This window comes from Anabas testudineus, chromosome 17 (genome assembly GCF_900324465.2).
Source record: "Anabas testudineus chromosome 17, fAnaTes1.2, whole genome shotgun sequence".
NCBI classification, from domain to species: Eukaryota; Metazoa; Chordata; class Actinopteri; order Anabantiformes; family Anabantidae; genus Anabas; species Anabas testudineus.
In genome coordinates this window covers 19,409,623-19,431,361 of record NC_046626.1, presented here as the reverse complement: position 1 = coordinate 19,431,361, position 21,739 = coordinate 19,409,623, and the positions used below count along the sequence as shown (strand labels likewise).

At 40.6% G+C, this 21,739-nt stretch overlaps 1 protein-coding gene across 8 annotated transcripts in view; it reads left to right on the top strand.

Moving 5' to 3' along the window:
* The window catches only part of basp1 (brain abundant, membrane attached signal protein 1), a 35,752-nt gene extending 17,706 nt beyond the window's left edge, over positions 1-18,046 (top strand). For 2 of the 8 annotated variants that reach the window (XM_026374915.1, XM_026374920.2), the window contains exon 2: positions 14,964-18,046. In XM_026374915.1, coding sequence (XP_026230700.1) covers positions 14,980-15,609 — 630 coding nt within the window. In that variant the 5' untranslated portion in view covers positions 14,964-14,979 and the 3' untranslated portion in view covers positions 15,610-18,046. Of the gene's footprint in view, positions 1-3,389; positions 3,418-3,696; positions 3,740-7,148; positions 7,203-10,439; positions 10,460-12,568; positions 12,810-13,272; positions 13,671-14,963 lie in introns of those variants that run through there. The other 6 variants (XM_026374921.1, XM_026374918.2, XM_026374917.1 and 3 more) reach the window with 6 other exon arrangements.
* Positions 18,047-21,739: the final 3,693 nt, after the last annotated feature.

The window sequence follows — 21,739 nt, the reverse complement described above, 5'->3', positions numbered from 1 at the left end:
TTTGCCATCCACAAATACTAATAAAGGCTCCAGAGGTCAATAATCTAATAATAGAAAATGACAAGTTTAAGAGTATGCATAAAAAGTATGTGACACACATCTGCAGAACTGCTGACCATGTGATAGAGGACATGTAGGAGTGACTTGTTATCATCAACATGCCAACAAATCACTCCGTTAACTGGATCTGAAGGAGTCACGTGATTTAGATCAAATCTAATTTAAGATTTCTGGTAAGAGTTTGTAGAGTTTACATGACAGGAAGTGCACAGACAACTTCTAATTTTGGGATTGACAGCTTATCTGACACTGTCTGAACAGCAGTGATGCAGTAAACACCACCCATCTGGTAGCACAGCCAGTTAAGAACAAACACCAAATATGGCCTGACCCTGGGCTCATGTTGATGGAGGAGAGAGGCGGGGAGGAGGAAAAGGATTTTTTCTTTCTCTCAGGAAAAAGTCCTTGACTTCTGGCTATAGGCTGGTTCATTTCAACTCGATTTCTCAAGAATGCAGAGTCTGGGAAGTGTGTTCGCTGTTTAAAAACACGGCCACAAGTCACCTGGTGCACCGTGAATATTACCTGAATGAGGCTCTTGAACTTGTCCAGTTCATTCATACATCCTCTTAGGACTCCCGCCCCGCGGCGTCGAGGAGAGCATATTCTGCATCGCATATTTTATCCTAAAAAGAAAAAGTGATGAGTCATGGAGCAGCCTGAAGCTGTGTGCTGTCAGTGGGTTTAGCATCAGGACCTACATCCCCCACCCCACCCTCTACAAACAACAACTGTTGCCTGTTTTCTTTACTCGATGTGGCAAATAAAAAAAAAAAAAGTTTTTATAGGCACTAATAAATGTGTTTTACTAGGGTGAAGACGTAGAGTATATGTTGCAGCATTAATCAAGGTTCCCCAGCTGTCTAAACTCCACCATCGCTCGTTTATCTGAAGGATGAAATCTCCACCCGATTTATGTAGATCTGCAGACTGAGCTATCTCTTTAAATGTGAATGTTTGGTTGAGTTTACTTTTGCAACACAGGGCCCCTTCTTGTTTTCTTTATGGCAACCTTCAGGCTGATGGATGTCTGTGTGTGTTTGTGTGTTAGCAGAGAGCGGAGCAGTGCGCCGGTCAGAGGTCGCATATTTCTCAGACACGCTGTCCACGTTTCTCATTAATAAACAGCACGTGTGTGTTTATCTGCAAAGTAATTGTGCTTTTATATGCAAGTGTGTGTGTGTGTGTTTGTGTCAGCACAAGCGTCAGCACTGCCTTCGTGGCCTTCTGCAGAAACACAGACTGTCAAACTGAGCAGAGCAAACTGTGTACGCTGCTTGGTTGTAATCACCTCCTCCTCCAACACACGTTTGCGTGCATTTTCTACAGGCATTTGCATTCTCTTTGCATTTCCAGCTACAGATCTCATCACGGAAGTTGTTCTAAAAAGATCAGGATAAGAAAAAAAGGAGAATTTTTAATGCATTTACATTATCAGTCATTTGCAAAATGTCAAGTACACCTTTCACAGTGGCACGTTTGTTTATTTTTGTTCACAAAACCTTGAACCGACTATCTACTCAGGCCCCCACATGTTCACTGTGAAACATCAGGACCCCCCGCTTAGTCTTCAGTCACTCTGTCTGTGGAAAATCCTTCCACAAGCATTTGTACACTCACTGTTAAATATTTAGGAAGGTGAGGTCACTGTGTTCCTTCTTACTTCCACTACAGCCACAGTCCACATGAATCACTCCGACCTCCAGACAATGGTGCTTACTTTTAAAACTGACAGCTCGATAAATGTTTTTAGTCTCTTGTTTCTAAGAGTTTTGATTTTACAACACTCATATTTCCCAGTTTCAGCAGCAGTAATGAGTTGTTCATAAGAGGACTAAGTCTGTATTAAGAGTAAATACAGAAAAAGAGGACTCCTCTGAGCCCACCAGTTCAGCATTACAAAGAGAAGTATCTATCATACATGTGCACCGAGCAGCACCTGATACTCCCACACATGGTTTTGCTATTAATCCTAAACATTATACTGCAGTCAACCGGGAAACCTTTGAGTTTCATTTTCTTTGCATTTGCTGTATTTATAGTGTTTATGGTTTTGGCAGATTGACAAACAGCTTTTCTATCAGGCCAACTATGAAATGGATCCCTGCCAAACAGTGGCCCATTATTGTATGAGATGAAATCAGACTGAGTGGAGGCGGTAAAGTTGGCTGTGGTTGAACCGAGAAGCTGTGGAGGTGCACGTTAACGCTCGGTTAGGGGATACAGAGGCTACGTGCAGACTCTGTAGCTGAAACATGCGACATAACCACAAATCAAAGCCGTCAAGTACAACGTATAGTGTCGTTTCATTTTAGGGGGAGCTTTTATTTTCCTTCCACAAGCAGCAGAAGTCAGAGAAGATTAAGTTTACCAGGGAACGCAGTGCAACGAATGACAGTTGAGGCCTATGATGTGCAGTGCGTCCCAGCAGAAAATGTGTGCATGTGATTTGTAGTCAGTTCTGGTAGTTCTTGTACTGTGGTGCATTCAGTTTTAGTATTAAAGTATTGTTGTTAGTGGTCCTAACTATGCACTGTAGTATTTTACACACCATGTTTTCTGTCCTCATACAACTTATTTTGGTATTAATTCAGAAGTATGTAGGAGCTAAAAGGGTCCATGAGGTGAGGATGATACAGACAACAATCAGGCATCGGGACGATTTAATCATGTAGAATGGATAGAGAAATAAAGCTGAATGTTCACATGTTCAGATATATTTGTGATTCTGCTGTTGAGGTGAACAGCTTCTCCTTAATACCAGACATATTACGAACTGTGAGCTGCAGTCTGTGTGTGGGTGTAAACTCTTCGAAGGGATTGGAATCTTTCCCTTTCAGAGGAAATATGGCACGGTTTGATGTTCTGCCAGTAAACAGCAGTTATATGTTGGGTGCACTGCGGGATTCTTTTTTTAAAACCGCATCTGCCATAAGCTGCTGATGCTGCTCATGAATATATGTATGTGCACATATAAACCAGTGCACATAGTTATATACTGTATGAGCTGCCTTCACACTTAGACTAGCTGCTTTCCATCCCTGGTAATATAATATACATGTCTGAGCAATGTCATTTTAAAATTCAGTGTTCCAGGTTGGACACAGAACCCAAGATGCATGGAAATTCATCACATGAATACATTTTCATCTGCTCATAGTTCAAATTGAATTTCAGCCATCATGGATGTGACCAGACAAAAGATCTTTTTTAGTTTGACTTAGTTAAAGATCGGGAAACCGTCGATTATAACAACTTCAAAGTTAATAGGAAACATGAAGCAAACAGTGGCTTGCAGAGTCAAAGTCCAACGTGTTGTTGACCCAGCCATCAACTCTGACTTCCAACTCTGATTCTGTGAGTATGTCACACTGTTTCCTCATTTACTTCAAAAAACGAACGAAGACCATTCAGAAGAGCAAATAGGACATTTGATAGCTCAACTACATTTAGTCCTGCTTCAACCGAGAGTAGATGACAACAAATCACTGCTTTCTGGGACTGGTGTCAAACAAAAGTAGTAATATTCAATGAATGTTGGACATCTGTATCTGTTTCATATAACACTAGTGCTGTGTGTTATTAAGCAAACGTCCCTGTGTTGTAAAACACCTTGCTTGGGAATGATGCGATGTGAGAGCGCCGGTTCTTCACTGGAGGACGTCTTTAAGTGAATCAGGTTAGTGAGGAGGAGGAACAGGTGATAGACCAGTGGAATTAAAATACTACATTTTCCATTAAACACAGGCTAATCCAGCTTAATGTCTTACATCATACCTACTATTCTTCATTTAAATTACATAAATTATACCCTACTGTAACCTCTAAGGTGCAAAAAAGAGGATGGAGATTTGATTGTTATGCGTTGGAGCTGTGAGAGATTAAAGCATTAATGGACATAAGTCCATCAACGACCGGTCATATGTGAAATATATTTATATTTAAGCTGGATCTTTGGTGTGTTTTGATTAGTAGTGAGGGCTAAGCCCCCCGAAGGATGAAATCCTAGCATCACCCCTGTTCTGGCTCAGGGATGGGCCGCAGCAGCTCGAATGTTTTATGAATTTGTGGCATTCCTTTCCTCCGTTTGTCTAAGATAAAGCAGAAGCCTCATGCTGTGTGACATGTTTGCTCTCAGAGACTGAACTTCTGCTTCAGATGGTTAAGTTACATATTTACCACTGAAGTTCATGTTTAGTCAAAGAGCTCTATCTTTTCATTATGCTGTATGGGTCAAAGCAGGTGTTAGACATTCACTGAGGAATAAAACAGTTTGATAAATTCACTGTACGGCCTGAAAGGAAGGTTGCTATTGACGAAACTATCAATGCAGATTTAAGTGGCAGTCAATCTCAAAGTCAGTGTTCTCAACAGTTTTCAAGGACTGTCGTCCTAGATTTGAGTGACTGATTGAACACTGTCCTCAGTTTTTCTGGTGTCCCACTGATTTGAACTACTTAATCACAGTGTTCTTCATCCAACTGCTCCTGTGGCTGTCGTGTTGAGATACTTGCCATAAAAATGTTACCACAGTAAATGTCTTGTCATAGCTGGAACTACAACGCAGTAGTAGCTTGGATTTTTAAGGTGCTTGCTCCACATTATTTCTCAGTCATTCTGTTGTACAAGCTGTGGAAGGTTTTTGCTATTGCACACATTATTCAATAAGTTTAGAAATATCTACGTCCATCTTTTATACCTAAAGGTTGTTTACAGCTTATAGCACTAGTCCATGTGGTCTGGACCATGACTTTGATATCCATCCATGTGTTTTATATTAAATGTGCATACAACTGCTATTTATTTTCTTGGAAAGCTGTATGTGAGGTAGAAATTTGAACGTACCACTGGGTCTAAATGTAAATGTACACTGCATTCCTGCATCGCAGCAGTTCCAGCAAATGATAAATACATTTATTCTAAGAAGCTTTGTGCAAGCCGCAAAACACGGTGGAACAAAAGTGATAATAATAAATTTGTGTTTTAATCTAAAGTATCCATAAACCTTGGTCAAATGTAAATGTGAATTGTACAAACTGCTTCAGTTTTAACAACTCACACCTCACACAGAGAACTTAAAAGTCAGTGTGTCACCATGGACATTTCAGAGGAAGTATTGTCCCCTCTGAAAGTCCCTTTTAGTTTGCTTATCTATCAAATCATTAAAGTCTCATTTAGCATGTTCTGATGTTGGCAGACGAGTCAAATCAATGCACATTAGGTAACAACACTTCCCCCAAGTGTGTTTACACGAAGCATTTTACTTGTAGACTCATAAAAGTTCTGTAATATTAAAGTGTGATGATACTGTAAATTCAAAATGAGACCCATTCATTTGCTGTGTCCACTTTCTGAGAGCTCTGCAGGTTTTTTCCTGAGAGGAATTCAGGAGGGTTTCGTTGGCAGTTTTTTCCTCCTCCATCAGGGTATTTAAAATGTCAGAGCACCACAGCTGTATTTGCAAATATCCAAAGTAAGCATCAGCGAAATACAAGCAAATAAGACTTCTACACTTTAGGAGGAAAACCTTTTGATTTACAGATGCTACATGACGAGAAGCTACACTATTTGTTTCTTACATCAATAATATTTAATTTTTTCATAGGATTTGTAGTTTCTGCACTCTGTTCATTTTGTGGACTCAACAGTCAAAGTACAAAACTAAGATTTAGGTTGTACTGTAACAGGAAACATCTAATTACTCTCACGCCAGTAATTAGATCTCCTTATTGCTATGGCAACAAACTAATCCCTAAACACGAAATGCAATTCCAACACAGCTGTACAGTTGAGTTTGTCTTTCACTCAGATCCAATTCCACCAAGAGGCTGCGACAGATATTAGACTTAAATTAAATCTGCATTAGGTCCCTGAAGACCTGCTGGAGAGTCAGTTCATGCCCCTCAACAGCTTCTCATCGTGGAGCTGCCACTTGAACCACTGTGAATGGATCTACCTGAAGCTCTGAGCAAGTCCAGTTATGTTGGCATACATCAGTAATTAAATTATTTACTAATTATAGTCTTAGTATTTATTCTGAAATGAGCGCAGTCCTGTATCTGGCTGTGAAAACGAAACAGACACAGCTTCTCTGACGCTGGCTCCTAAGACATAACTGTCAGGGCAAGGTTGCTGTTTTCAGCAGAGGCAGCAGGTTTGGGACCATGTAAATACCAAACAGGCCTTGGGGTTCACTGGCGAGCTGCTATTGTCCCTGGACTTCCTGCACCTCTTATCTGTCTGAGAGAACGGAGAAGAGGCAGCAAACGCTGTGACAAGTCTAATCAGTCACATTACCCACAGCAGTGGTGGGATTTACAGGAAACCTAAAAGAAGTGGACAGGTGTGGTCACGCGTTCATGGACCTGACATTCACGACCTTTATAGTTAATGCTTGCTAAAGGTACATTGTTGTGATTTTTTTTTATTTGACGGTGACAAGTGAAACCAGAAAAATCAAAGTGACACGTGGAGTCAGATCAGTCATTACAGGTATGAGTCAAGACTTTACAACAGCCTTTGAAATTGTTTCACCACACACACCTGGGAAAAACAGACCTAAGGCATAAAAAAAACGTGATTGATGCTGTGTACATCGATTCACAGGGACAAACAGAAAATAGCATCTTTTGTGTCAGTAAAGACAGTTTTAAAGTAAAATTAAGTCAATACAGCTTAATATGTGTTAAAAATATTTGATGCACAAGCTGCATCAATAACGTCACCAAATCGTTGGTTTCTTCTCTTCAGATGCTTTTGCAGGTTTTTAATGAACCAATATTAATTTTAAAGTCTGTGATTTGGATCAATAAAACAGACATAACCTTCACGAGAGAAAAATATATTCTCTTAACTAAAGACTGATGTTGATCTTCATAAACTAACACCAACGTTCAGCAACAACATCAGAAGAACACGTTGATATGATTAAGACTTCCATTCTAGGTGACACACATCCCATACAGTAGACGGCCAGCTGGCACAAAGCCTCTCACATCAGCTGCTATTGGCTGTTAAATGTCTGTCATCCAGTGACCGAGGCTCTAACAGCACCTGTTTCACATTTAGCAGAGCCTGAAAGGCTGACCTGGATGTGTCAGACTACGACTCAAGTCTTTTCAACATTCTACAAGAGAAACAAGGTCAGCAGTTTTACTCAGTTTCACAATAAATCAAATAGAGTGATGCAAGAACTATGGGTCGGTGGCTGGAGAGGAAAAATGTTCATTTTACGACTCGAACAGAAAGAATAATTTGTACAGAGGAAACCCAATACAGCTGTTAGTTCTTGATGGTTTACTTGGTTTTGCTTTCACCTCAAAAAACAAAAAACAAATCGAAACTTCTTCTGCTTCCTAAATTTCTAACTTTAAAATTTAAACTACTGCTTCCACGGTCTTAAATTCACTTCCTTGCCTATTTCAGTTTTGCTACAGAAATGTGCTGAAATGAAGCAGCCAGACAAACGTCTGCCAGCTTTGCAGACACGGAGGTCATATGAGCGTCTGAGCAGAGCAGGATTTTGCAGCCTCAAATGCCACTGAATCCACCGAGATGGACGTAATCCGTTTCACTTCTCTGTTTTGTTTTGTCTGCTGTTGGTTTCCTCTGCAGCCAACAAAGCGCTCGGAGTGATTCTGTATTGAGAAACAAACGTCCCGGTAAAAGAAAAAAGCGCCTCAAAGCGACGCACACTGGCTTTCATCTCTTCTGACTGTGTCCACGGACTCGTAAGCAGCAGATGATTCACAGCAGCTCTCTGTGGTCACTTCACACTAATCAATACCCATTTCTATCCTGGGAGTTTTCTCAAGCTCAGTCAGTCTGAGGATTGATCCTCTAAACACCACTGTGTGTGCATGTGTTTATTCATGCTTTTGCATATGTGTGTTTGGCATTTGTGTCAGTGCACATGGTTTTCTGTGTGTGTGTGTGTGTGTGTGTGTGTGTATTCAGCCTGAGGCCACAATAAGCAGTGGGCAGTTTGTGTACTCTCTCTAGAACTAAGTAATGACTTTGCGCACAGCACTTCCCAGTGATCCAAGACACGGTTAAACTGAGATATTTCTCCAGAATTCAGATGTTTTGCAGCAGCACTATATGTACAGTAGAGGGCGATTGGCTGATCCACCATTTTGCTTCAGGAAAATAACCACACTGTTACATGGATGGTCATGAAATCTGGTTCTGTTGGTCTTGAAGCACCAATTTCTTTGTAACAGTAGGTAGAAAACATAGGTGTACATGTGAGACACACAATGCTACAGTATGTGCAGCGCCTTCGAAACACCCCGATTCTCCTGTTACACACCAGAAATTAGCTCCACACAGCTGGGGGGCTGCTGCAGACGCCAAGTCTTTATTCTTGCACAGAAATAGCTGTAGCTGCCGGTCCTGCTGCTAGCTTTGACACAAGGGACCAGAGCTGACTTCAGCTGATGAGACACTTTGTGCCTGCTGCCATATCCTGAATTTCACTGGCAGCTCTATGTATTCAGGCGGAATGAAAGTGGCGAATACGTTGTGGGAATGTGGAGAAAATACTTTTGCATCATCTTTGGCTCAGATGTCGTAATGCTTGCCAAAGTTGAGAGCATTGTGTTTTAAAATAGCACACGACTGTGGGAAAATCGTACCAGCACAATGTGAGAATCTCGGTTTTGTCGTGGACTCCAATCTTCTTGAATATCTAAAATCATCCTCCTATGACTGTGAGCTCTCAACTCCCAGCATCCTCTGCTCCCATGTTACTTCCAACTCAGTGCAGAGAGAGCCCGTGTGGACATTTTTATGTGTGTGTGTCTGTGTGTATGATTGGGCCAAATTTTCTGCTCCAGTTTTCCTGCCTGTCCACTCAGCTCCCTGCATTCGACGGCTGCAGTTTGGTTAAACAGATTCTTAAATCAGCCAGCTGGATGGCAGCAGAAGGAAGTGTTCAGGCCTGTGTTATTATTTATAATTTTAAATTCATGATGGTAGCACACAGGGCAGATACTTACATTTACATTTAATCATTTGGTGCTTGAACTTGAACTTAAAAGTGATGTAAAAGCAAGCAAAAGTGATGTTTCAGTTTTATGAGACATGAGTGCAAAATAAGGACAAATAGACATTTTTATAAAACAGAAACTTGTTAGAGAGTCTTTAATATTAGGAGTGAGGCTGCTGAGTGAAGAGTTTTGTTCCTTAAGAAGTTGGATTGCATATTCAGGATGGGTTGGTAGGATTTGATCTTTTTGATCTTGTAGAGGGCAAACAGTCATCTCACAGTCCTCACTGTGAGGAGGATTAAAACCTAAATAGAAATATATAAAATTAATGTTTTTGTGTTTGTAATTAGTTTCCTAAGTCCAGAAACAGCCACAGCTCTGTTGCTTGTTTGCATAAGGAATGGTTTCAGTCATAAGTAGTTGTAATATAACAGTGTTTATAATTTCATAAACAATCTTACTAATTTAACAACCAGCAAGTAGTCTTGGTGTTCTTTTATGACAAATAATCTCCAAATTAGCGTTGGTGTTATAAGGATGTACGGGATTATACTACATGAGCATGACTGGTGATTACAAGGTCAGCTCTAGAATCAATTTGATGGGGTGAATAGGATGTCGAGGGGATAAAGACTTTATCTGAGACAAAACAACCAGTACTCTTGGTTTATGGCAGGTAGGTTATAACATTAAAACATGCCTTTGCAGAAACATGTTACAGAACATCCTGATGCTAATTAATTAGCTTTTTTGCTGCTCCGTGCAGACTTAGAAATCATTCCATTCACACCAGTCTGACAGCTGCTGTGTCATGGAGGTAAAGAACTGATAGAGACTAAGTCTGCTCCAACCAGGCTGAGACAGCAGCTGAAGCAGTGAGCTGTGTTGTGGCTGCAGAACAGGTCAGTATCAGTCTGATAAGGCAGAACAGCTTTGAAAATGGAGGTCAGTGTGACACAGGTGATGAAACTAGTTGAATTATGGTACAGTATCAGGGAGAAATGTCGGGGGGTGATGTTCATGTATATGGCTGAAAAGAGAAGCTGAGGAATGTGCAATAGTAGAAGCAAAATAGCTTTTCATGAGAAGAGAGCAAAAGCTTCCTCATCAGTTAGTGTTGTTGGTCTCCCAGCAGCTCCTCCCGCTTTCTGCTGTCAAGTCGATTTTCCAACGGACATAGAGATGGAGCGAGTGTGTCTGAACAGCACGGGAAGTCGGACAGTGACAGCTTTAACCTTTAACGTGTCATCCTGGATCACAGGAAGACAGAACCTGCCAGGCTGGGCCCACCACAGCTCCAAGGCTGGGGATTTACTGAGACCCCGGGACCTCCTGGAGACCTCCATCTGCCTGAGCAGAGGCGCCAGGAGAAAGGCTCTACAATGTGACCCGCGTAAAAAGTGCTGATAGTAAGACGGGGATGAGAAGTTAGAGGTTGATCAATCGTCTGTGTGGTTTTTGGATTCTGTGTTACACAGTGCTTCTTTCTTTTTATCTGACAGGAACACAGTCGTAACGTTTAGTAATTAGAACATTAACTTGCAGAAAAGGCAGGAAGTAAGTTATAAGGAAACTAAACGTGATGTATCCAGCAGACTCTGAACAGCATGAGCATTTATTTGGTTTTCTGTCTGGTGAATGTAAATTAATGACACGGCTCTTTAGCTACTAAATGCACCACTGCAGTATGTTCACCAGCTGGCTGTTTATTTGTTTTCTGTTTACTGCTAAACAGGTAGTGTACATTGGCCATTTCACCAACTGCAATGATAAAAAAAAGATGCATTGATTGGTGCAGCTTGATTACATACAGATCTACAAACCGAGTGCTTGTAACATTGTGTGACTATGAAGAATGACGAGGGCCCAGGTGAGAAAAAAAAACATTAAGTGCAGACAGGAACAGAGAGAGAAAAATAAACCGAGGAGGAAGAGGTAGGAGGAGAAGCAATTTGGAGGAGTGAAATCGCACACTCGGGACAGAAAACTGCCGGAGAAACAGACAAGAACAGAGACAGTGAGAGAAGGCGAGGCTAGGGGGATGATGGAGGGATTATTGCAGAGAGAAGGAAGTGGGTGTTGGGAAGATGGGGAATTGAAAGCAGAGCCAGGCAGTGGTGTTGGTCTGTGGGCGTGACAGATGACTTGCCAGAAAGAAAATCTGAGGAGTACTCAGCCATCTGTTCCTTAGGGAATTATTAGTCATCTTAAAACGCTTTGCCACCTTTCGACTTTCGACGAGAATTTGATCATTGATTAACAACGTGCAAAAACGTTACTGAACACCAACACTGAGTGATCAGTCATGTTTTGTTAACTCAGCAGCTTGGAGGGTGGAGGGATTGGAGAGTCATTGGTCAAGAGAGACAGAGGAAAAGAAAAACAGAATAATGGAGGTGGTGTTAATCTTTTGTATGATCTCTTAGGACAACTAACTGTGCCTTAGAAAAATCAATTGACTTTTTGCTGTGGCCTCTAAAGATTTCATTTAAAAACAGTGGGAGTGCAGAGTCTTCATAGAGTTTCAGTAAGAACTCTTCGATCCTGAAACCCATTAAAGTGCAACAAGATCGAAATCACAGAAGTAGGCCTTTGGCTGGGAGGACAGGGGGCACAGGCCAACCCCAAGTCTAATTAGCCATCTACGGGGCCACCTGTGCCAGAGTCAGAGGGTGCTCATTAATGAATATAAAAGCTTCAACAAAAGAAAAACAGAACACATTTTACACTGAAATCAATGTTATCATTCTAAATACTGAACAAACCTCACTATATATATAAACACATACCAATATATAGTTTGTTTCCTGTCTTAAAATAATTGTCTGAAGATAGAAGTATTAAATTTAGCCCAGGAGCTGGGTGCAGATGTTTCTACTCAGGGCTGCTAATTAAGAGACAATTAGTCAGTCTATGAAATCTGTTTGCCAAATTTAGTTTAGATGGTTTGAATTTCATGTGCTACTTATCATATACACTATATTTAGTTTACGTCTTTAGCTCCACCTTGGTCACAGTGATTTTCACTGTTAGAAAATTTGATTTTAACAGTGGTAACGATGCAACTGTATCTAAGTGGATTAAGATCTCATCATCAGTGAGAAGGTCAAGAAATTCATTAACTTAATTTAAAGATGATGTGATAAGAGTGAAGAGTCTCCTGTGTAACACGTTTAGATGGTTTGTTCCATCGTATCTGTTATTTTTTATCTGTGTGCTGCTGTTGATGCTCATTTTAAAGCCTTTTAGGAACTATTTTCACATCATGCTAAGATCAATCTGATGGGAGCGTCTTAGTTAAACTTTAAAAGCGTTGGAGAAGTTCTGCTGGACGTTCACAGCTCCCACATCAGACGTCCTTTGTGCTCCACTGACTGCAGTTCGCAGGTTAAATTAAGTCTTTTGTGAAGCACAGAGCATTTTCTCCAGGTTGTCTCAGCCCTGCCCCAGCTCTTCAAACACTAAAACCACACGCCCAGCAGCGAGAAAGCGTGCCTCTAGTTGGAAAGAAACTATTGTCTGCCCAGATGACTGTGAGTCATTGTGCTGGCAGCACAAGCCAGGAGTCAACTGATGTGATGTAGCAGAGAGACCTCTATTGTGGTCCGTATAATACTGCGGCAGGAACGGCAGATACCAACTGTTGGACACCGAGGGGAATTTTGCATGAATAGTGGAGTAATTCAGTCTGTGGTGTCGAGGCGATTAGCATTTTGAGTGGATTCACCGCCAGCTCTGTCCCATTGACAGGGCCGATTTGTGAGTAGCCTGCAGAGTTTGTGGTCTGGTTTGTTTGGCGAGGAAAAGGTCAGGTCTACATCCAGAGCCGTTTTTTTTTTTCCATGTCAGAACAAATAGATGAGTCTGGTTTCAACCACACAAATGAGGAAGAATCTCAAATTGTTGTAGGATGTGACAGAAAAAAGATTTAAACATGGTTGGAAGCTGCAAAATGCAGCTTCTGTGTGTTTTGTACTGATTTTCAGAGTCTGTAGCCTTGATGAAGGTTCATATGGACAAAGCATGTTAAAAATATAGTCTGCTATTTTAAAGTCACTCTGCTGACTTAGACACTAATTTATAAATGGGAACATGCTCCAGTTCCAAGTGCAGTGGTTTGTAAAACATTAGCTAGTTTCTAACACTGTGCATATTCCTTCTCTTTTCTCTGCTGCACATTTGAATAGATGAGACTTTCTACATGAATCTCATGATTGTCTGTTAGTTGTAATATTTAGATGTAACTGAGAATTGTGTTTAACTAAAACTAAGACTGTTGCTTTTTCAGGGCCACTTAATAAACAGAGCCTTTGATTGTCGAGTCCTGTCAAGGTTGGAAAACATCTTAAATGTATTTTGGGAATTCAGACAGCATCATTTTAAACACTCAACAGCATCTTCTTCTCTGGCTTTTACCTCATGAACAGAATAACCTGCCAAGTTGTTTTGGCAGTTCTCGGGATCAACATACAGAGTTCATATCTCAAACAAACAACTTGTACTGTTCTTCAGTCTTTGCTCCTAATGAACCTGATTTGTTTTGGTGTTGAAGTCCTCTCTCCCATCGAGCAGACAGATGGTGAAAAGCTTCCACTGAAGGAGCGAGCCAGAAATCTGACGGTGTGTGTGTGTGTGTGTGTGTGTGTGTGTGTGTGTGTGTTCAGCCTGACTACACACAGTGCTACCTGGTCAATGAGTGATGAACTAAGTCCTTCATAAAATAAAATGCCTTTCTAAACCCATAAACAAACAGCTGTAGATCCAGTCAGTGCTTCTTGTGGTGATACATCGTTTTACATCATCTGCACTGCGATCGATTTTGTAAATGTTTTTTTTCACCAACATATGTGGATGTAGTTGATGCAGATTGTAGCTTGGACCCTGGATATTATCTTTGAGTGCAACTAAACTGCAACTGTGATTATGTTTTTGTAGCAAACATAATATTATAATGAAGTTGTGATGCAGCATATTCGATGGACAGACTGGAGACCTGAGCTAGAGTCCAGAGTCCTGTGTGAGGTTATGATTAGACAAGGAAAACACTTTGTTTAAGAGAGAGATGGTGGTTTTGTTTAAAGATTTGCCCTTTTTGTCCCTGACCTTAACCAAGTTCAGTAAGTGCCTCAACCCAACCGTCGAGGTCTTTAATAAATTTGGCTGTTGTCCTGCTGTTTTGTTCTTTGGATATTTTGGTTGTTTCCTTTTTACATTTAATTGATAAGTACTGAGATTTAGTGTTTTGGCTCTACAAGCTCTGCACAAGGGAGCCTGAAGAGTCATGGTAGGAAACCTGGCAAATGGTTCAAAATAGATTTTGAACAATTCAAAATAGATACCACTGTGCATGTTTTCAGGCCTTATTGAAATTAAAAAGTAAATAAATAAATAAATGATTTGAATTTCTTCCTGATCTTTGGATGAATCAGTTGCAGCAACACTTTTGTGCATTCCTAATTAGACACCCTTCATTTGACAGATGAGAAAGCAGATGTGCTGACAGTATAAGTTATTGAGAATGATGGAATAAATAAGTTAAATGGTCTCCATTTGGCCTTTACAATGCTGCAATCTTTTTTCCGTTTCTTTCTCCATAAGACTTGAATTCACATTACTGTTTCTGCTCCTCATGTTTAAATAAGCTTTGCCTGATTTGACAGGAAAAAATGTCATGCTGCGAGGCACTCTGAGGAGCATGTGGTTCAGGTTGAGTGCGTACATCAAATATGCAGTATAACAGATGTTTTTTCCATAAATACAGTTCTACTGCTTATCTGTGTGCATTTTTGACCTCTTGTCGTCTTTCTCTGTGTGGACATGTCGTTTTCCCCTCACATTCGTTGCACTGTTTCTTCTTAATGAATGAATAATTGTTTCTGTAGAGCTAAACTTTACCTTTTCTCTCTCTTTCAGAGGCCAGAAATCCAAAATGGGAGGCAAGCTCAGCAAAAAGAAGAAGGGATACAATGTAAATGATGACAAGACCAAAGACAAGGATGCCAAAGCAGAGGGAGCCTCTGCTGAGGAGAGTGAAGCACCGAAAGACAACAAAGATGGCGCCCAGTCCGACGCTAAGGAGGTAGCGAATGACACGGCGTCCAAGGAGGCGCCAGCAGCCGACGCTGCAGCGCCGAAAGAGGAGGAGAAAAATGCAGCTCCCGCCGCAAAGGAGCCAGAGAAACCTGCTGCCAACGCTGAGCCGAAAACAGAGGCGGCCAAGAGCGCAGAGCCCACCAAGGCCGAGGAGAAACCAGCTGCTCCCGCCCCGGCCAAAGAATCGGCACCTGCCACCAAGGAGCCAGAGGCCAAGGCTGCTGAGAGCAAAGATGAGGCAGACGCCAAAAAGACTGAGGCCCCCGCGGCACCAGCGACCAAAGCCGAGGCGGCCCCCGCTGCCTCCCCTGACCCCAAGCCCACAGAGGCAGCGGCAGCAGCTCCCGCACCAGCAAAGGAGGCCTCTGCTGCCCCTAGTTCAACACCAGCCGCCGAACCTCCTGCCAAGGAGGCGAATGCCACAGAGGCACCAAGCAAGGATCAAACCGTAGCAGTTCAAGATTAATGGACAGCTTCTTTTCGGAAATGAAAAAAATAAAGTACCTAACTCGATGGCGATGAAGATAAAAAAACGCAAAATTAAATTAACTAGCCCACCCATATTATGATAATACTATAGACAATAATAATAATAATTGTAATGAGGATGATTTGTTGATTGAGGAGGACTGGCGCAACCACCTGGAGAAGTTTACCACCGCTGCAGATGATTATTGCTATTATTATTGTTATGTTTTATTCTATTTTTTTCTGCTGTAGTATTTGAACTTTGATACGAGTCTGTGTTGGCCATAACGCCTTGCCATTCCACATCCATCTTCACTCTCCCTCACATGGTCCAAAGGTTTCACTCCCATCTGGGGTCAGAAGGCCTTTGCTCATACGTTCACCTGCACCCTCCACTGTAGGAAAAATCAAAATTTGGGGAAATCTTCTGAGGGAAGGCGGGGGAGGGTTTAAGGAAATACTTTATCAGTGTTCTCGGCTTTCTCGGCTCGGCTTTGGTACCTCTGGGTTTGTTTTGGTGCCGTTTGTGATTGTGTACTTCTTTTGACCATCTCTAACCCTTGGCTTTTTGGTATTGTTGGGTTGTGTTGCTACCTATCTTCCTCTCGGAATTAATCGACACCTTTTCCCCCCAAATGGCCAAAAGTTACAAGACCTTCTAAAGGCAGGTTTCATTTATCGTGAGGACTGAGAGTGCTCAGGCTTTCTAAGACATTTCAGAGCGTGACAAATGCTGCCTTTGCAGATCAAAACACATTCTTAGACATATAAAACAGTGTAGACTTTTTTCAGATAAACTTCTAGATTTTGTACTGAAACCCTTAGGTATATTCTAAGTGAACTAAGAGGTTTTTTTAACATTTGTAATATGCGTATAAAATCTGCAAAGCCTCACTGAAAATATCTCTACGGTGTTCTTAGAAAGTCTGACGGAAATCTCTGATCTTCCATCCAATCCTTAGGGGTTCTGAGACATATCTGCTGCTGACCTGGGTGGAACAGGCTTTACAATCACAGCTTGCTTACAAGAGCAAAAAGGTGAGGTTTACTGCATCAGGAGGCTTCTGATTCAGTGAAGAGAATAAACTGTGACTGTGGCAGGCTTTGGTTTGAGAGAACAATACATTTATGAGGAATGTTGAAATTTAAATTGGCAACGAAAACAATATATACTCATATGCACAAGGAAGAACTATTCATCTATGTGTTTTCAGCTTAGAGACGGTTTCTGACTTTGCCATTTGTTTTGTCTGGTTGCTCTAGGTTCAGCCACAATGATTTAGTCAACAATGACAAACTAAATGTGGAGGAATGATGCAGTAACAGAATAATGTTGAACATTTGAAGTAAACACTCCATTAAAAGCTTTGTTTGAATATAGCTGTAAGAGGAGCAAACCTCACCTGTTTGGTATGTAAGCAGGTTTGTTTTACTGCAGCTCTGCGACTCTCAGTCTCAGTCATTAAGCAGCCTGATCCCACTGATGCAGAAAGTGAATGATCAGAGCCGTCAGCAACCTACTCCAACAACTATGGCCTGTGTTTCTGTGGCAGCCGTACACCAGTTGCCATTTTGGGATGGAAAAGCCTTGCACAGGGAAGCCTCATGCATCTTCTTTTACTTTTCATAAGGATTTCATATATGACATATATGGACTTATATGTAGAGGTGGAAGAAAAAAGTACTTACGTTCACATTCAAGTAAAAGTAGCAATATTACTGTGGAAAATTTTATTTAAAGTATCCAAGAAGTACTTTACCATGTTCAAGTAATAATAGTGAAGAAGAATTCTTCTCAGTTCCCATTTTGGGTGATAGTTATGCTTTTGTAAGAGATGAAATAAAGGACGGAGGAAAGGAAGGAAAGGAAAGGAATGGAGAAGAAAGGAGGAATGAAGGAAATAAAGAGAGAGAAGCAGGAATTAAATAAGGAAAGAAGGACAAGAAATAGAGCAGAGGAGGTTTCTGTTGTATAAGGTACCAGCAGCCCAACAATGAGTGAATGTACTTTCATACTTTCCACCTTTGCATATGTAAATGTATATGTGCATATATGAGCTCTTTTTGCCATCTGTCAACTTTTCAGTTCCATCTTTATAACACACTTGTCAAACCGTAGCAGAAACAAACACTTGAGGAGCATCGTGTGTCACTTGGTTCGGTTTTTCTTCCTCTTATGACTCAGTAAATTGCATGTACGTGGTTGGGTGAACCTGTAGTCCTGTCTTTTTGGTCAAGTGGAAAAATAATAATTTCTCAGTTTGCATTCATGGCAACTACAGTTGATATTTTCATCCCATGTCTTACCACTGCTATTTCTACACCACACGTTCATTCGAACAAACAAAAAGATGATATGGAAATTGATGCATTCAAAATTATATGTACTTGTATAAATGGTGCAACAGTAATAAAATGTAAGAAATTGACTGAAACGTTTTGTGCAAGTCCATTTTTTCCCCATATACTCAAGACAAGGGACAATTCAAAATATGACTTAACTCTTATAATTTGACTTTGAGGATTTATGTCGTCCTTATATCCAACTTAAACAACACTTGGTGAGTGTTTTAAGGCTGAGATATTTATTTCTTGTCTCTAAATTCCACTGCTTGTTGCTGAGCAGCTTATTGATGCTATTTTAAAACAGCATTTATACCATGATGTAGCTGGGTTTGAACCTGGGACATTGCAGCTATGCGGCATGTGCATGAACCATTAGAGATCATTAGAGATCATTTTAAGCTTTAGGGTAATTACATTTTCTGAGGATCATTCTGGGTGTTTTGCAGCTGTTAGTTACTGAACAGATACACGTAGTAACACGTTGATATAAACCCAAGATATCAAACTGTAATAAATGACTCATTCTAAACTGCTTATTTAAAAAGCAATCACATTTGCAGTTAAAAATAAAAACATTCACATTCACGTACTTTTAATCACCTTATTTCTGTGAATGAAATAATTTACACAAAGTGATTCACAGTATTACTGTGATCATGTTGAAGTACCTGGCACAGTTTAAGCAGCACTCAGCCTCTACATCTCTGGAGTGCAGGTACGGCATTAAGACTAGGAGAGTGAGTATCCTCACCCAACCTCATCAGTGTTAAATGTGCCATGTGCTCTTTGAAAAGGATTTTGCCTATTCAAGCACAATAGACACTAGAATGGAGCTTTTTAGAACTAAGGAAGTGATAGAGACCAAACACAGGATTAAATAAGAGTGAATGTTAGTTGTATTAGGTAAATAGAAATTTCAGTGCACATCATCAAATGTATTTCTGCTACTGTTACTTCAGGTTTAACAAGAACCTGACAGCTGGGTACTAGCTAGTTGTGTGAACCTCAGAATTTAAACAGTTCATTAATTGATCAAACTATTTTTATAAGTGATTAATTTATCCATCAGCACAAATAATAAGATAATTTCAGCTTTGTAAATGTAATGATTTCCCGTCTTTCCTTCTCTCCTTCTCTCTCTTTTTGTCTTTGAGGTTTAGAGGTGTGGACTTAATGGACGGGAAACACTCTGGACACACTATATGTGTCAGAATGACAAGGTTGTTTGAGTTGAATGGGTTCACACAGATAGCACAGATAGAAAACCCAAAGCCCCCGTACAAAGTGCCGCTGAGGTCGAACCACTCCCACTGAGCAATAATTCACCTCAACTTATCACATGAAGAAGAAAAATATTGATGAGGGACAACAGGAGGAGGACAGAAATGAAGGAAGGAAGCCTTGCCAGGTGATAATGATCTATTATTGGTAATGATTCGACATTAACACTTGTCTTTGCCTCTTCCTCTTTCTCCTCATCCTCCATCTCTCACACTAAGGGAGGAAGTAATAAATCAAGGACTTAATCTCACTGCTGTGATTCACGCGCTGGTAATGTCACTGGTACTACACCTTCTCTAACTCAAGCCACAGCAAAGGGAGGATGGGATGTGCTGCTGTACAGATGCAGTATCACGATGGGATGTATACAAATTTTAAATGTAAATATAAAACTGAAACTAGACCAAACATGTGAAGATGTAAATTTTCAGAGGACTTTAACTTCCAGCATCAATCTCAGTTTATTGACTCATGAATATAGATTATTTCATGACAGGTCTGATTTATTAGCAGGAGTTCCAAGAGGAGAAGGCTATTTTAGTTAATTAAATCTATGAGTACAGTACTTTATTGGAGTTTTAATTAGGACAAAGTATGAGTTACTTATACCATAACAGGTCAATCCATTTAAAAAGCAGCTATGTATATTAAAATTAAATGACAGTGTTACTAAAGCTGTCTTAACTTGCTCTGGCTTCTGCTTTTTCCAACAGTGCTGCAGAAAGACCTAAAAGAAACAGGTACAATCATCACAGAGAAAGCAAAAGGCAATAAACTCCACGAACCATCCACCCCGAAGACTCCATCACTGCTCAAAGCTATTTCTACTGTTCTCATAGTATTGAGGAAATCCAAATTATTCAAGAGAGCAGACGAAGGAATCTGGATATTCCTGAAGAGAATCAGCTGACACTGTCCAGCATAATAAAATGCATGAGGACTTTCAACAAGACACTGTTGTTGTTAACGTGTTGAATACTTGTGTGCCCCCCGTAATGAGATTGATTTCAAAGCACTCGACCACCCACACACACTCTCTTACATTCAAAGAATCCAGTTCTATCTGCACAAGTGATGCATCCTGACATTTCTATTTTTTACTTGAAATATTTAAATGCTCAGAAGCTTTAGCTCTTACCTTTAATATGAGGACTGAATCTGAACCATACCACTGCACACACACACACACACACACACACACACAGTCCACAATGGTAACTTCAAGCTGCAAAGCTTCACATCAACAGGCTTCATGCAGAGGCAGAAAATGACAGATGGTGAACAATGGAAAACAAATCTAACTTTTGTCTCAGCTGCTATTTTCTCTCACAATACAACCCATCAATTCCCATCAATGAGAGATAATCTGAGATAAAAGAGTGAGACATGCAGTAATTATAGATTTGCAAAGCTGTCAGATTGAGGTCTTATCATGTGACATGAGAACGACTGGAAAATGTCAGATAGCGGAACAAAGATGAGCTGAATGTTGCAGGTGTCTCTGTCATCGATTATGTTGCATCTTGCTTTAAATTGAGCTTTTGCATGCGTGCTACACTTTATAATATGCTCTTCAGATTCTCCCTGTGCCCATAATAGTTTCAGATGAAGTTCAATTGCCTTTCCTACAACCATTCAAAGCAGTTAAACCCAATGTATAAAACAAGAAGTCAGACTCTATGCTGCAGTTTCTGCTGGATTTCTTAACAGCACAAAAAGGAAAGGCACGTTCCTTTCTCCTACCCTTCCTTTCCGAACTAATACTTTTGTTGTATTAAACATTTGAAACACATTTGTCTCAGTCTTCTCTCCACATTGTTGTATTGATGTATTAAGACCACTTATTTCCCAAGGTGGCACAAATGAACTCTAATGTAGTCACTCATACTCAGCACTTTTAAACAAAACATGAGGTAAATGCATCTGTTACACAATCCTGAAACACAAGTGATCGCAATACAGGAATCATATTACTTAAATCAACGTTAATCCACACACACACACACACACACACACACACACACACACACACACACACACACACACACACACACACTTTATGAGGAAGGAAATGCATCACGATAACACAAAAATTCAGTTCCCCATAGCAAAGGAGATCATACAGTACATTAGCTGAACCAGTGTTTGTGCTCACATCAAGATATTCAAACTACTAATATTTCTTTTTCCTCTGGATCTAGTACCACAGTCAAATGTAGATGCTGGTTCAGGGGTCTGCTGAGCACACTGTACTCACTTGATTGAGGTTTTCTACAGATAGTTGCCTTTAACAAAGCTCTAAAACATAACAGTTATACTTATATATATCTTCAATTGGGCCTTTCTGTCACTCCCTTAGCTCTCCGCTTTCTATCGTCTGTCCTTTGATGACTGTACAGGCACCGGTTTCAAAGCATCTGTGTCATTTAACTTGCTGACTTTGAGCTGGTCTTCACCTAGCCTCCATCTCTCGCCATTTTCAAAGCCATTGTGGGGGTGGA